This window comes from Ursus americanus, chromosome 14, assembly GCF_024610735.1.
Source record: "Ursus americanus isolate L20-20 chromosome 14, mUrsAme1.1.p, whole genome shotgun sequence".
Taxonomy (NCBI): Eukaryota; Metazoa; Chordata; class Mammalia; order Carnivora; family Ursidae; genus Ursus; species Ursus americanus.
Genome location: NC_142140.1, coordinates 23541388 through 23558510, shown reverse-complemented (window position 1 = coordinate 23558510; position 17123 = coordinate 23541388). Strand labels below are relative to the sequence as shown.

Here is a 17123-nt window from a genome sequence, read left to right as displayed (position 1 = left end):
CCTTTTTCAACTACTGCTATTACTCCTTTTTTTTTCTTTCATTATAACCCTCAGAATTGATTTCACTTTTATATTCATTATTGTTCACTTATAATCAGCTTTTGATTGCATGCTGATTATTCTTAAATTTCAACTTTATAGTACTGAAGAAAAACAGTGCTTGGTGTTATGCTTCTGATTACAAAATCAGCTGGATTAAGTTATGTAACTGTTTTTAAAAGGCCTGTACCTAAATTTTAAAATGTAGTTTTTTTGTTTAACCTTGGATAAGCTGTCTGAATAGAGAATGGTTAAGAGCTGGGTGAGATCAAAAAATAATGAGGCTTGTTTTCCACTTAAGCTACACGAAAAATACCAGAACTGACACATCTGAATAAGTAAGTCTCTGTATTCAATTCAATTTCTTGCTGCAGTTCTAGAATTCCTATCTAGGAAGCGTTATCAGAGCTTGTACCCCATTCCTTGGAATATTCTCTCCATTGCAGCTCTTCTTGCTTTAAATTGATCTCACTTTCAGAAATGGTTAGAGCTTCTCAAACCAACACTGGTGAATAATACAGTGGGAAACAATGTTTCGTTCAAAAACAAGTATATGAAGCATAAAGCAAGACAACCTGTATTCATGGTCCATGAGCTGCCTTTCCAAGCAGCTACAAAAAAATGTGCATCTCTAGGAAAGCTCAAGGATGCCAAAAGGGTCCAGGTGGAAAAGTTCAAGGTGAGTTGAGAAACTTGCATACCACACAACACCAAAAGGCATTATTATGTTCATTTCCTGTGGCTGCCAGAACAAAGCACCACAGACAGTGGCGCTTAAAAGAAATTCATTGTCTCAAGGTTCTGAGAACAAGGTGTGATCACGTTGGTTGCCTTTCATGCCTCTCCCCTAGCTTCTGGTACTTTGCTGGCCTTCATTGGTGTTCCATGACTCGTAGAAGCATCGTCGTGATCTCTTTCTTCATGTTGTCTAAATTTCCCCTTTTTATAAGGACACCAGTCTTATTGGATTGGAGCCCACCACAGTAACCTCAGTTAACTCGATAATCTCAGTAAAGATCCTATCTCAAAATAAGATCACACTCTGAAGTACTATGGGTTAGGCCTTGAAGGTATAAATTTGTTTTTGGAGGGAATACCACTCAACCCATGACAGGCACAACTGAACAGACCAACGTGAGTGGCAACCCAAGGAGCTGTGTGGGACAACAGTTGTGACAACAGCTCCGTGTAAAGTCTCTGAACCAGTATGCTTTTTAAAATGGGCTTGGTGATGGCAATAAGAATGCCAACTCGCAGGGTAGAAATAAGAACTCAATGAGACAATACTCTTCAAGTGCACAACACCAGGCTCAGGCCACGAGATGTGCTTGAGAAATGTCCAGGGTCTATTCCTATGTGTACTCAACTTCAGGTTATCCAAACAGACACAATGAACAGCCCCTGGGTAGGTGAGTTCCAGAGAAATGCTACAGCTGCATTCCAGAGAGCCCTGCGAAGCCCTCAAGAACACCATGCACCTCTCCCTATAAATGTACATTTCTCAGTGATCACCACCACACTAGACTGTATACATTCCTTAAAGGCAGCAACGACCTCATAAGCCCAAGCTTCCTATCAACCCACCATCTCTGGGGCCTAATAAGTGTGCCTATTATGCATTTAACAAATACTCACTGGAAGAATAAAAGAATATGAATATTTAATAGAATATTAATAGTAAAGGTATTTCTTAAACATTTTAACCAGACATGGGAAACAGGAAATGTAGCTCCAACTATTCACCAGACAACATTTCTACTTAGGAGAACGTTAACATAAAATATATATTCATTGTATGCCTATGCTCATAGCAGCATTATTCACAATAGCCAGAAGGTGAAAGCAACCAAAGTGTCCACTGATGAATGAATGGATCAACAAAATGTTACACATTTGTATAAACATACCATGTTTACCCATAAAATTGAATATAATCCAGCCTTAAAAAGGAAGGAAATTCTGGCACTTGCTACCACATGGATGAGATTTAAGGGCATTATGCTAAATGGAATAAGCCAGTCACAAAGGACAAATATGGTATGATTTCTCTTACATGAGGTCCCTAGAGTGGTGAAATTCAGAGACACAGAAAGCAGAATGGAAGTTTGCAGGGGGCTGGTGAAGAGGGAAATGGGGAGCTAGCGTATAATGGGTATCAAATTCCAGCTAGGGAAAATGAAAAAGTTGGAGATGGATGGTGGTGATGGCTACACAACACTGTACTTAATGTGAATGTACTTAATGCTACAAAGAGATACACTTAAAAATGGTTAAAATGACAATTTTATGTTATATCTATTTTATCACAATAAAAAAGTAAATAATAAAAATTTAACAAATATATACATACATTCATATTTTTAGGACCTTTAGAAATGTGGGAAGCAGAAACAAGGTTTCAGAGACATAAAAGACATTTGCAAGGTCAAATTTTGAATCAAAAATGCAGTTCCTTTGCTACTTCCCTTAACATCCCAAATTCAATCACAAAAACACTGCTTTGCATTCATAATTAATTTTACTTAAATTACACAATGTTGCTTATTTAAAACTTCAAAGTTCCAGTAAAGGGATTCTTTTCTGACCTATTAAAAGAGACTTTGAAGTATGTTGGGGGGGAAATAGATTCATCCTGTAGCAGAGAACAAAATATCTTCGAGAAAGAAATACCGTAACTCATGGATTACTGTAGACATAACATTATTGACATACTGCCAATATTAAGATAAATGAAATGTCATACTCACTTGTGGCCCTTTAATGGAAAAGGAAACAATAATTTTCTCTCATCTCTATCTGAAGCTTAACTCTGTAAGTTTTCCCCCACATTAAAATTATATTTTATATAAAATATAGTTATAAAATCAATTTTATAACACTCATAAAAGCCTCACCATAAACCTTTATCAGACAAAAAAGAAAGCATCCATTACATTCACAGTATGTCCTGCTAGGAGTTTTGGATCTGGTACTCCCATCCTAAAAGTCCCTGTGATATTGTGATTTGTAATAAGAAATGCATATTTGGACTTTATCATGGTCCTAGTATGGAGCTCCTAAATCTCCTGGAAATTCCTAAGTGATGAGAGTGAGAAAGGTATCTTCTTGTTATGTGCACAAGGTGACTTCTGGACCCCACCTAAGGATGGGGGCTGGTTGCTAGGGGAACCAAGCAAGTGATCAGAGGGTTGGAGCTTTCAGTCCCATCCCTCTTAGGGGAGGTCTGAGGGGCTGGAGATTGAGTTCAGTCACCAGTGGCCAAAGATTTAATCAGTCATACCTATGTATGAGGCCTCCATAAAAATCCCTGACCTATGGGATTCTGAGAGCTTCGGAGTTGGTGAACACATGGAGTTTTGGGGAGAGTGGTGGGCTCAGAGAGCATGGAAGCTATTCAACTCTACTCACATACCTTGCCTCAGGTGTCTCTCCCACCTGGCTGTTCTTGAGTTATATCCTTTATTATAGTAAACCAGTAGTAATCTGCTAAGGAAAATGTATCTCTGAGTTCTATGAGCTGCTCTAGCAAACTGATGGAACCTGAGGCAGAGGGGATCAAGGGGACCTCCAATCAATGGCTAGTCAGAAGCACAGGTGACAATCTGGTCTTGAGATTGGCAGGGGGAGGCCAGAAGTTTTAGGACTGAGTCCATAACATGTGGGATCTGATGTCATCTCCTGTAAACAGTGCCAGAAGGGAGCTGAATTATAAGGACACTCAACTGGTGTCAGAGAATCACTTGGTGGTGTTAGAAAACCCATACATCTGAATTGGTGTCAGAATCTACACCCTTAGGCTCAGCCTCCCCAAAGAACCAATCATAAGACTTCTGCATCCATTTCAAAGGAGACTACTCAACACTTCGTCATTCAACCCTTCTCAATCATTTTTAAATTAGTGAGGATAATCGGTTTATAACTTCGCCATCTCAAAATCTATCTAGTTTTTCTAATTAGCCAAACAGCACAAGTATGTTTTCATGCTAATTATAAAAAAAGTTAACAACTGAAAAATTCATTCTTCTTTTCCCTATATTGTTGGTTTTCAGACTTACTGATACATCACTTTAAAAAGAGTTCTGAATCATAACAAAGAAATACTTGCCATTAATAGTTTATCCCCTTAATCAAAAATAATTAATAACTTTCAGCTTTCTTTATATTACTTATTTAAGGCCTATGGAAGCCCTAAGCCTGGAATGAGAGTGCATATTAAATGTGGTTTTCCTCCCTTTTTCAAAGGTAAATTAACCCAAATAACTCCTTCAAAGTCCAGGCTGTTGTAACTACATCATCTTGACAGCAATTAGGAGAGCAGGATCAGAAGATGGGGGCAACATGCAAAAGACACCAGAGTTTCCTTATACAAATGTGAAGAGATCCCCATTGATCTGGCAAAAACTAATATTTTCTGATAAGGCTAAAAATCTCCCAATCAGTGCTGAGAGCAAGAAAGTCCTTTTCCCAAGAGATTTCATTTTATTCCTCTATTCCTGAGCACACACAAGGCACCACAAGGAGACTCTCTCTCTCCTTTCATGTAATTGCCTACCGTGACTTTTCCAATTCTCTACTCTGGGCTTCCATTGCTCATCTTCCTTGCAAATTGAGGCACTGAGGGGATTTACAGGGAAAGCAGGGAAAAGATCTATGAAAATAAAGGCTTTCTGATTCTAGTTTGCAATAATAATCCCAAAACCAATCACTAATATGTACTGACAATTTAAGGCACAGTGCTAAGAGGGTACATGAGCTCAGTTACTGCTCAGTGCAACCCTGAGAGGTGAGTATTATAACTCTCCCCATTTTGCAGGTGAGGAAACTCAGGCACAGAGTAATTTCATCAAATTTTACAACCAACAACGTTTTGTACCACTTTTATGTACCATTGGGAAAAACTTGCCAATCAATCTATGACACAGGTAAAAAAAACATATCTGGAATACAGAGATGTTGACATGTAGGGGGAAAAGTGTCTTACAAATAAAATACGTAAATAATTTTCACAAGACCATGGGTTTGAATGAAATGAATGCTGCCCCCTGAGTCCCAGCTGACTGCACCAGGGACTAATGCGGGAACCAGCAGCCTCTGCAGGTGGCTTACAGGAAGCCCTGCCCAATAAGAAGCTCATTATTGAGTGGTGGCAAAAAGATCCAAACAAATACTCTTTGGGAAGCATAAAGTGGAGGTAAACCAAGAGAAGTTGAGTAATTTCAACTCAGAATATTGTTTCAAGCAAAGCTGAGGAAGTGTTCTGGGCCTGTATGAAGCCCACTATCTATATGTATCTTCGAAATACTCGTTGGCTATTTGGATAAACGAGCTGACTTCTCATGACATCCCATTTTCCCATTTAGTAATTCCTTCCTAAGAAATACTCTTCATTTTAATCATAAGAAAACAGTCTAAAGCAAGGCCCACTGCCATCACCTTCAAGTCTGATAAATTAACCCAAAACAGATCAAAATGGTGAATAGTAAGAAAATCTTTAGGAAGTTGGAAATGTGAAAAAGAAAACAAAGCAACCATGAACATGTGATCTTGGAGAAAAGAAGATAGGTCAGCAGCTGTTCATGAAGAATGGAAAATATCATGATGCTCTAAATGGATCAGACCTGAGCTCTGCTACTTGGGGGAGCCATGGTGCTGTTCCTAAAACCTTCCCACCTCAGCCATGTGCTGTAGGATGGAGAAAAACACCTTATGCAAAATAGTCAATTTTCAGCTGGCCAGTGATCTAAACCTGAATACAAAAGGATGAGCTAGACAAATGAGATTTTCTTATTAGAAGTATAACATTCCGGGAGACAGAAGAAGCTGAATGATGTTTTGGGGACAGGGGGCTATAGTGGGCATGGGAATGGACAATCAAAATCATTTGCTGATACCCCAATGTTTAGAGCAGCAATGTCCACAATAGCCAAAATATGGAAAGAGGCCACATGTCCATCAACAGACGAATGGATAGAGAAGATGTGGGGTGTGTGTGTGTGTGTGTGTGTGTGTGTGTGTGTGTGTAAAATGGAATGCTGGAATATTAGTCAGCCATAAAAAATGAAATCTTAACCATTTGCAACAATCTGTATGGAACTAGAGGGTAAGCAAAGTAAGTCAACCAGAGAAATACAACTATATGATTTCACTCATATGGGATTTAAGAAACAAAACAGAGGATCATAGCGAAGAGAGGGGAAAATAAAATAAGGCAAAATCAGAGAGGGAGACAAACCAGAAGAGACTCTTAACTATAGGGAACAAACTGAGGGTTGGTGGAGGGGGGATGGGGTAACTGGGTGACAGGCAATAAGGCAGGCACATGATGTAATGAGCTCAGGGTGTTACATGCAACTGATGAATCACTGAACTCTACCTCTGAAACTAACAATACATTATATGTTAATTAATTGAATTTAAATAAAATTCCAAAAAATCAGGTGCAGATAGAAGTTATAAAGAGATGTAACCATGATAAGTGACCAGTTACAGAACAGCCAACACCAAGGAAGATTATTCTTGAGTTCTAGTCCATGTCCCTTTCAATAAACCTTTTATTTTCCCTGAGATATGTCTAAGCAGGGTCTCTCTCAACCAAAGCGGACTTAAGATGCAACAGCACCACCCACACAAGACTGAGCATGGAAGCAAATAATGAAGCCAGGCTGCACCTTTTCAACAGGGGCCAGGATGTCATTAACATCAGAAAAGGCTTGGGGCTTGGCAAAATGTGTCACCATCACAGTGCTCAGGTCTAGAAACCTGTGCTTGGTAAGGCAGGCAGATTTACATGTCTATTTCTATTTCTCTTCCTTTATTTGCATGTTCCTTTCCTGAGGCCATAACAAGGTGTCCAGAGAACACTTGGGCATAGGGACAAAGTACATGGTTCTATGAGCAAAGATAAGCAAGATATTTTTTAACTAGAGTGGTTCCTCACACCCTCTCCATTCAAGGATGGTAAACAGCCTTTTATCACCATTTTGCTTTCAGCACAGGATAAGGAGAAGCCAGCAAGGGGGACCCAGCATGGAAACTGTGGCTCCTCTCCAGTCTACAGCCTTAATAATGCCAATCTTTCTCTCCTATCCCCATTACCAACATTTAGTCCAATTCAGTTAGGGTTTTCCAGAGACAGTCTGGGTTTCTGTTATACCTGCTGACCTAGTGTAATTACTCACATTCACTCTTAAGGTATCCCAATTTGGCAATGGACAATAAATTATGCAGTCACCCTAAGTTTGGTCCAAGCCCCCATCTTCTCCCATTTTATGTATCATTGGAGGGGGGAAAAAAAGAGAGAGAGAAACCTGTCAATCAATTACAAGTGTGCAAAAAAGTTCAGTTTGCAGAGATACTGAAATGAGGAAAAGTTAATCTTACAGTAATATATGTAATTGTTGGGGCACCTAGGGGGTGCAGTCAGTTAAGCATCCAGCTCTTGATTTGGGTTCAGGTCATGATCTCAGGGTCATGGGATCAAGCCCCGCATCAGGCTCCACACTCAGCTCAGACCCTGTTTGAAATTCTGTCTCTCCCTCTCCCTTTGCCCCTCCCTCTGCTTGCACTCGTTCACACACACTCTCTCTCTCTAAAATAAATAAATAAAATCTTCTAAAAAATTTATAATTGTTATAGACCACAAAAGTTATCGGTGTTGAAGGCAAGACTTAGACCCAGGCAGTCTGATCCCAGTCCTGATTTACACATATTCTCCTGACATAACTACTACTGGCCCTGAATCAGTTCAACAGTCTCCCAAATGATCTCCATGCTTGGATTCCTCTAACCCTCTTCATCTTGTATACAGAAAGGGTAACCCTGAGATGGCAGCAAACAACACATGTTTATCAGATCTGAGAAAGGAAAATGTTTCTAGCTTAAGCAAGCCTAAAAAAAATGAAAGTAAATTTAGCTTCAAATTCACTGCGACAGAATTAATCATTGTGAGCCAACTATATCATTATAATGTCAAATGTACTCTTTGTAACCGTCTATGAGAATTAGCCCTTTTCAGAGAACAATAAATAGAGGTTCAGCCAAGTATAATAATTTGCAAAGCAAGAACCTAGCAGACCCAGGATTTCAACTTAGTTCTGTTTGAATGCAGAACTCATACCCTTTTCTCCTCTCTTGCTCTGTTTCCCAGACTCTGAAGCCAGGGGAGGAGAGAGGCAGATAAGAGCCTGGAGAAGACAACCGTGCAGCACTGATTATTACAGCTGAGTCAGCACAAGCCCAAACGACCAAAGGTGCCTGCCGCCCGGGGCAAAGAGATGGGCAAATGTAAGCAATCGGTGCAACCGGACGGTTCAGCCCACGCAGGATCCTTTAGCAATATGGTTTAATGTTTTAACAGCCTAAGCGGCTTGTCAGCATAAGGCAGGTGACTCCCGGGCACTGTGATTTTAAGCAGGTGACTCCGTGACCCCTGTATGCCTGTTCCCTTACATGTATCATGAAGACAGTCCAATCGCCTCTGCGGTAATGTTGCAAGGCTTAAAGAAATCATGTGTAGAGCTCACTCTGCACGGATCTCTGGCACATGAGGAATGACCAGTCCTATTATGAAAGCCCTTTCACAAGCAGACTTTCTACAGCCGCTTCCTTCCTTTCTTGACTCCGTTATCTGCATCATGGCTCAACTTCTGTTACTTTACCTGCCTCTGGCTCTTCTCTGCATACCCCGCCCACTCATGAAGGCCATAAAAGCTTACTGACTACCTAGTCAGGCCAGCTGGGGAAACAGCGGTGTGTAAGAAAATCTTTGGCCTCACAGAGCTTACAATCTTATATTTGTAGGAGAGGGAGGAACACAGACCATAAATAAATACACAAACAAACAACACAGGGTAAATCATCAGGTAAACTACTAAATAATGCAAGAACGGGGCAGAGAATAATCCCCGGGGAGGGGGAGAATCAGATAAAATAACTGGAGAAAGCCCGGTCTGAAGATCTAACACTGAATGCGAGAGGTGAATGAAGGAAGGGAACACCGCCCGAGATCATAGGGAACGGTGTTTCAGAGGGAGGGCACAGCACGTGCCCCAGTGCACGAACAAGCAGTGCCTTAGAAGACCGGCAACACAGCTCTACTGCCTAGTATAGTTATTGGTTTACATGCCAATTTTGCCACCAAACTATGAGCCCCCTGAGAGTAGCCCCCTGTATCTCCTTTCTGCATTTACTCGGCCATACAGCATTCATTAATGAGGTGCATCTATATGCTCAGAATTCTCTTAAGCAGTGGATTTATAGGGAAGAACAAGTCAACATAGTTTCCACCTCCAGGGAGCTTACACCAAACAGCACTGGGCACAGATTAAGTGCTCAGAAAATGAACTAAAGGAACAGTATTTGCTTGGTTTTTGGGTTATGGAGTTCTATACATGCTGAGTTCTAGGCTTTCTACAGCCCATCCTCCTTCCTCATTTGCCTAAACGATCACCATCAGCCCTCCCCTTCTCCTTACCAAACTGGTGACAATGACTCCTCTAATCTCCCCACCTTCTCTCTGCCCTCTGCTTTTGCCTGCAGCCCACTCCCCCTGGAATGCCCTCCCCACTTTCATCTTTTTCACCAGACCGACTTGAGTATTATTTCACAAAATGTCATAAGTATCCTGATTTTACCACTTGCTCAAACGTGTACAAGTCTCTCGAGCTCTTCAGGCAAAATCCTTCCATCGAGTGACAGAAAGCGATAGATCAAGTGACAATACCACACTGAGTAGTAAAGAGAATTGAAGGACAAATGATCTGAGGTTACTTACATAATTTCTCTTCCTCCCCCAAATACGAGACATTATTTCAGGGACTTTCTGGGCATTGTGCCTGCAAAACTGGGCTAGGATACGGGGGCAGCAAAATTCTCACTACTCTGGGCCTGTGCACTCCACCACTCGCCCATAAAAGATAAGTTTCATTTACAGTAAACAAAACCAATTTGGGACACTTAAAGGTCTTCCCCACACAGGTCAATAGTTTAGCATCTAAATTATCTGAGATAAATTTCCTTTTCTAACAGCAGAAATTGCAGCTATACTTCATCTTAAAAAAAAAAAAAAAACTTATTCTTTTAGGCAAGAAGGCACATATAGGTGAGTCACAACTTCCAAGCACAGCCTCCACAGCCTCATTTGGCTGAGAAGGACTTGCACAGAACCTTTAGTCCTTCACTTCTAAAAGCCACGCATCCATCTTTCTCCTCCTACGACCTGAGAGAGGAGAAAATTAAGCTGGAGCCATCCGTTTTAAAGTACACAAGAGCAAGGGCATGGGTCTAACCAGATTCCTCCGACAGTATTGTTCCCCTCTCAGTTCCTGGACAGAAGCTCTGGGCTTCACAGAGAACCGCACAACGATTCTACAGTTGTGGACCTGGCGGGCAGTGTTTCCCACAGTGTCTCTGCTTCTCTTACAACAGAGCTCTATGAACTTCACCCTGCCATTATGAGAGGGAAAATGTACAAAAAAGGCAACAATATCATGCTTAGAATTACCATTAGCTATTTAAAATTTAAACTGTGCCCTCAACCAAGATTTCCCCTAAGACATGACCGATGGAATGGGCTCTGTGTCACAATCTCTGCGCCCACCGTGGCCGTGCCTTGCTATATATCACACTGCCATGTAATGCAGCACCCTGTTCTCCTAGCTGACTATTTGGACATGGCAACATGGCCTTTAACTGTGAAAAGAGCCCTACCAATGGTTAGATCTTTACTGGGGTGCTGAGTTCACAGAACATTCTCTCTGAAAGTTTCAAAGCCAGCCCAGGTCTATAATAAGAAGTATACAGTACAGTGATTAAATGTCTTGTCTTCAGCAACCAGGACTAGGGTTCAGACCCAACTATTTTTTACAAGCTAAATAATTTTGGGCCAGTCACTTAACCACTCTAGGCTCTTACAAGCTCCTTATCAGACACTGCAAATCCTCACACGATCTGGCCCCGTCTACCTCAGACTACTATTAGTACCACCACTTTCCCCTCTTTAACTACTTGACACGCTGAGCTCACTCCCTCCTCAGGGTCTTTGCACTGACTGTCTTCTCTGCCCAATACACTCTTCCCCAGACTTTCATCTGGCTGGCTACTTTTCGTTACTCAGTTCTCAGCTCAAATATCAAAAAGTCACCTCCAGAATCTCATAAACATAATGTTGAGAATGCGAGTCCACACTGTACAATTCCATTTACGTAAAGTACAAAAAGGCACAAGGCCGTGGAATGGTGGTGTAAGTGTGGGGACGGGTTACCCTTTCCAGGGTGGAGGTAGCAACAAGTAGGAGCACCAGGGGGCCCTCTGGGTTACCGCTAAATGATGAGCTTTTTAATCTGGATCTGGTGACCTGGGCATGTCCAATTTGTGGGAACTCATTAAGCTGTTCACTTATAGTATGCACATTTTTAGTGCATGCGTTACATCGCAATAAAAAAAAACAGACCAAAACAAAACTACAAAACCTAACTTTGTCAAACTGGGTTTCCCATGACCATCTGATCTACACTCACCTTCTTGGCTAAGCTAGTCATTCTCCATCCCATGATCCTGTTTTATTCTCTTCATAGCCTTTGTCTCTGGCTGAAATCAAATTATTATTTATGTATGAACAGCCAAGCCCTTCCCCACCCTTATGAAAATAAAGTATGATGTGCTCATGTACTCTGCCTACTTCGTTCACTTACCCCAAATATCAGCACCTAGAAAAGTACGGTCCTCCACATAGGCTGAATAAAAAATATATGAAAATAAGAAGTGGCTAAAGGGGGCCCTCTAAAAATACAACATCAGTCATAAGCCAAAACACTGAAGCCAAGAGCAGAGGAAATAAAAAATGTCAATGACATTAAACCTCTGGAATAGGTGTCAAATGTTAAATTTAGCTGCGGGGCGGGGGGGGGGGGGTAAAGTATCATTCTAGGAGTACCTTTGTGAGTGGTTAAAGTTACTTCTCTAAAGCAGAAACGGGCCTTTTACCTCTTACACCCAACAGCTTTGCCTAAGGTCCGGTACAAAGTAGGTCTGAGTCAAGAATGGCAACAGATTTCTGAGATCTTAGTGAGGATTTTTAGGTTTTGTGGAAAAGGGGGGGGGGTCATGTTCAATTGTAATATTTGCACAGTCAAGGAAACATGTAGGCACAACATCAAAGGAGACTCAGATGGAATAGATACTAAAAGGTAGCCAAGAATTTGAAGAGTTCCTTACAAGTCATGAGCAATACTCACCTATTATTATCAATTTTTTTTTAAGATTATTTATTTATTTATTTATTAGACAGAGACAGCCAGCGAGAGAGGGAACACAAGCAGAGGGAGTGGGAGAGGAAAAAGCAGGCTCCTAGCAGAGGAGCCTGAAGTGGGGCTCGATCCCATAACGCCGGGATCACGCCCTGAGCCAAAGGCAGACGCTTAACCGCTGTGCCACCCAGGCGCCCCTATTATTATCAATTCTAAGATGGTTATAAAGACATAATAAAAGTGTGTCAGTAGTTCTAAGACTTCGATGTGATATAGTTCCTACCTGGCAAGCAGACTAACCTAAATATTGACAATAATGCCTTTTCATGAGGAAGTCTACACTCACCAAGCAACAGTCTGGTATAATAGAAACTTAAACTACCCTGGAATCAGTTCTGCCACAAACTCTCTTTACAAACTTGAACAAGTCATTGAACTTCCTTAGGCCTCAATTTTCCCACCTGTGAAATGAGCTGGTCGGACTAGATGCCTGCTAATGTCAAGCTTGTAAGACGGTGTCTTGGACGCTATCTGCTCTCCCAAACTTAAAAAAATTCTCATCTTTGAAACCTTGTGTTTACAGGATAACACAGCATCCACAAGTAATGTAAATCAACACTACTAGATGGAGTGAGGTAATGGATCCTTTCACCTAGTCTTCTTACCAAACCAAGGCTATCTGTCCCCACCCAGATTCTCTATAGAGTGTTGTGTTCAGGCTCTCATTTCTTGGTTAGGCAGGACGCCCAATCACACCTCAGCTAAACACTTAGGTTTCTCTGCACAATTACTTGCTTTGCTTGAGTTTTCACTGCCCTGGGCCCCATGTTTCTCATCAATTCAAGTCTACACTCATAGTTAGCACCACAGTTCTTGTTTTTTGTAACACTTAAATAATGAATAGGACTTGATCACCTGGAGGTATTCTTCTCACTCTATTACAATAGTTATTAGTGATTTTAATTAGACAAAACTGCCATTCCTTTTGCTATCCCACCATACTGTTGAGTGCCTATTAAGGCTATTACAGTAATACGTATTAGCACCTTTTAAATTTACATTAACAAAAACAGAGAAATGAGAAGTCAGGAAATGAAAAGAGAAGGGGGGAAACAAAACCTTGCATGTGTTATAATTAGCTAAGCTTAGAGTAACTCAAAAAATCATTAGTAGGTATCTTTTCATTTTTTTTATAAAAACTATACTATGCATATCCTGGTTAAATTTGCATGAGTGATAATTTGCCTCTCATAAATTAAAAATGAGAAAATGAACAAGGACGTTGCTCTATGCGGCTGAGCCCCACACTGCCCTTTTTTAAAAGAGGAAAGAGGTTATTTACGGAGAATCAGAAATTGAGCAGTTGAGCGATTTCTGCAAGAGTCATCACCAAATCAAAACTCCCCAAAGGGTTCTGAATTCTTTGACTCTTGCCATTCTGCAGAAGGGAGAATCTACTGGAAGCCAAGCTCGAACAGCACCCGGGCCTCCGTAGGTTTCTAGTCTCCATAAAGGAGAAGAAAGTGGACAGGGACAATGCTGTGACGTGTTTGTAATGGGACGGAGTGCTCCTTGAAAGAAGGTAGCGCGTTTCCCACTTTTCTCCTTGACCCCCACATTTCACCAACTCAAGCGCCCTGACGTCGGCAAAACCAGTCACCCTGTAGAAAGCTCCTCAGGGAGGTGAGTTACTAATACCAGCCAGGCTGAGTTAGGTTTCTAGGCACATTCATCACGTGGCCTAACAAATGCGCTCAGAGGTCAAGAGGTTTCCAAAGCTGAACTGACCAAGCGGGTAATAAAACCTCAGGACTCCAAAACCCGGCCCGAGGAACTTCTTGACTGGCCACGCAGCGCCAGGTGCGGTGCCGGCGCTCTCCACGTGAGCCCAGGGAACCGACGCCAGCCACTGCTGAGAGCTAGGCGTCGCCCCCCTAGGCCCCGGGGCCACATCCAAGCGGGGGCTAGGGGTCCCCAGTGCGCCCGGCGCAGCTCCCCGCGTCGCTTCCAGGGCTGCAGAGCCCGCGCCGCCCCGCCCTCGCCGCCAGGAGAGAAGAGGCGGCGGCGAGGAGGGCCGCGGGGCTCCTGCCACAGGGCGCGCTCACCTGGGACCTGACCGCCAGCAGCGGGGGCCGGAGCACCAGGTCTCGCAGAAGTTTCCGGGCCTGCGCTGCTGCGGGGGACGCCATCTTAAACAGGAAACCGGGCGCGGGGGAGCCAAGTGCGCGCGGGCCGCGGAGGTCGGAGAGGGAGGAGGCAGGAGGGAGGAGAGGGGCGGGCCCGACCGCGCCCCCGTTCCCTCCTCCCCGCCGCTCCCGAGCGCCCGGCCCCCTGCGTCCGGCCCCGCCCCTCTTTGTGGTCAGAGGGAAAGACTGGCAGAAGTGGGTTCTCTGGCTCTACATTCCTTTCGGGCTCTGGGATCTCTTAGGGATAGTAAGAATTGATTAAGAGCACGTTAGGGGTGCTCCTTCCCTGTGGCAGGCACTACAGATTAGGCAGTGAGGAAGGCTGACAAATTCTCTGCTCTCACAGAGTTTAGAGTCTAGTGAGAGAAGTAGGTATTAACAGTGATGCAAAGAAGGATTTAAGTTACTATCACCAATACGCAAAACACAGAGGATTTTTAGGGCTGAGAAACTGCTCTTTATGATACCAGAATGGTGAATACATGTCAGTATGTATCCATTCAAACCTGTAGAATATACAACACCTATTGTGTATCCACTGCAACAAATACACCACTCTGGTGGAAATATATTGACCAGCAGGGAGAGGCTAGGCATTTGAGTGTGTGTTTGTGGGGGGAGGGGAGCGGTGGTAATAAGGGAAATCTCTGTACTTTCTGTTGAATTCTACTGTGAACCTAAAGCTGTTCTTTAAAAAATAAAGTCTTAAAATTAAGAAAAAAAAAAGTACTATCATGGACAATTCCTTACTTGGGGGTATAGCAATTAAAAAGGGAGAAATGTGAGGCACCTGGGTGGCTCAATCAGTTAAGTCTATGACTTCCACTCAGGTCAGGATTCCAGGGTGCTGAGATCAAGCCCCCCGTCCTGCAGGGAGTTTGCTTCTCCCTCTGCCCCTCCACCCACTTGTGCCCACACTCTCTCTCTCTCTCTCTCTCTCAAGTAAGTAAATAAAATCTACAAAAAAATAAATAAATATAAGGGGAGGAATGAAATATTTACCCTTAGAGTTTCCTGCATGAGTTGCATTTTCATTTTCGAATAAGCAAAGAAGCCAGTATTCTAATGAAAAGTCCATCTTATAAAGAACTCTTAATGAAGCAGGAAGGAGAGAAAGAGTCCAGAAATCACCATTCTATTCTTTTAAATAGTGATTAATGCAGGCCACACTCATTAGTGAGTGGAACTGTTCAAAGGAAAGTTTGTGGGGAACTTGACAATGAGGGGATCAGGCTGTTAGAGCCCTACCTCCCTACCTCCCTAAAATTTACCATCTCAGAATCCTTGAGGCTAGAAGGCTGAAATCCAGCACTGCAGCACTCTCTCCAGGGAGCCTAGGGAAGAATCCACTGCAGGCCTCTTCCAGCTTCTGGATGCTGCCCTGGGGTTCCTGGGCTAGTGGCCACATCACTTCAATCTCTGCTCCGTTTGCACTAGAATCTGTGGGGCTCTCCCAGACTTCCTCTGCCTCTCTAAGTATACATATGCTTGCATTTGGAGTCCACCCAGGTATCCTAGGGTACGTTCTTCTTCAGATCCTTAAAGGAATCACATCTTTTTCCATATAAAGTAATATTCATAGGTTCTAGCATTTGGAGGTGGACATAACTTTTGGGGGGTCACCATTCATTCCACTGCATGTGTCTTCAGCGGGAATGCACTTTGAAGCACATGGCGTCACTTACAATGTTTTCTTGCCATTAAAGTTATTTGAGCTTAATAAAGACTGTCAAGTTTATGATCATTTACAGGCATACTGGGAATAGAGAAATAATGTGAAAGGTCTCTCTAATGAGGCAAAACTGAAATGTGGAACAGTCTTAGGACAACAGATACGGGTTTTGTGTGTGTGTAAATCAATGGTATTTGAAAAGGGGAAGGAGACTGTTCTAGAGTAAAAGAGATTTAAGGACATAACCTTAACTGATTAAGGACACAATTTGAGATGCTTGTTTGGACCCTAATTAGATCAAAGCAACTCTACAAAGACCTCTTTGGGTCCGTCGGGAGAATCTGATTTTGGACTGGTATTAGATGATCTCAAGGCATTAGAATGAATTTGAATAGCTGTGGCAATGGCGTTCTAGTTGTGTCAGGCATGTCTTCCTTGGGTCCTGCCTCTGGCCTCCCCAGCTCCGTGTTCACTCGAGCTGTTGCTGTTGTACTCAGAGTTGTGCAGGTGAAAGAAACATGACAGCACCTCCCCTAAACTGCACCACGGATCTCTCACTTTCTGCTCTGGGCTGCTCAGGGCTTCTCTGTTGCCTGCTGAAGGACATCTGTGGGGAAACGTTCCACCCATTTTTTTCTGGTTCTGAAGCATTCCATTGCACACCCGGGAGTGTAAGAATGTTAACACCCACCCCATGGGGCATCCCTGACCAAGGCATGGGAGCCAGTGGATAAATACTCCCCATTTCAGTCACTCAAGACACAATTTGAATGAAGTCCCACAATTCCTCAGGGTTCTTAACAGAATCAAGCCCAGGTGCCCACAGGTACATACTTGGATTGGCTTTGCCTCTTCCTTGGTTTCACTGTTCTCAGTTCCACATTGTTCCTTGGGATCATTTCCCAAAATAACAACGTACATGCAAGTACTTGTTTTAGGCTCTGCTTTTGGAGAGAACCTAGGCTGAGACTGTGGTTATGA

The 17123-nt window shown here is 42.7% G+C and overlaps 1 protein-coding gene across 1 annotated transcript in view; it reads right to left on the bottom strand.

Moving 5' to 3' along the window:
* The window catches only part of SUCLG2 (succinate-CoA ligase GDP-forming subunit beta), a 254209-nt gene extending 239661 nt beyond the window's left edge, over positions 1 to 14548 (bottom strand). Inside the window, exon 1 of the mRNA XM_045774661.2 lies at positions 14390 to 14548. Coding sequence (XP_045630617.1) covers positions 14390 to 14473 — 84 coding nt within the window. The 5' untranslated portion in view covers positions 14474 to 14548. The remainder of the gene's footprint in view (positions 1 to 14389) is intronic.
* Between the last annotated feature and the right edge of the window lie 2575 nt (positions 14549 to 17123).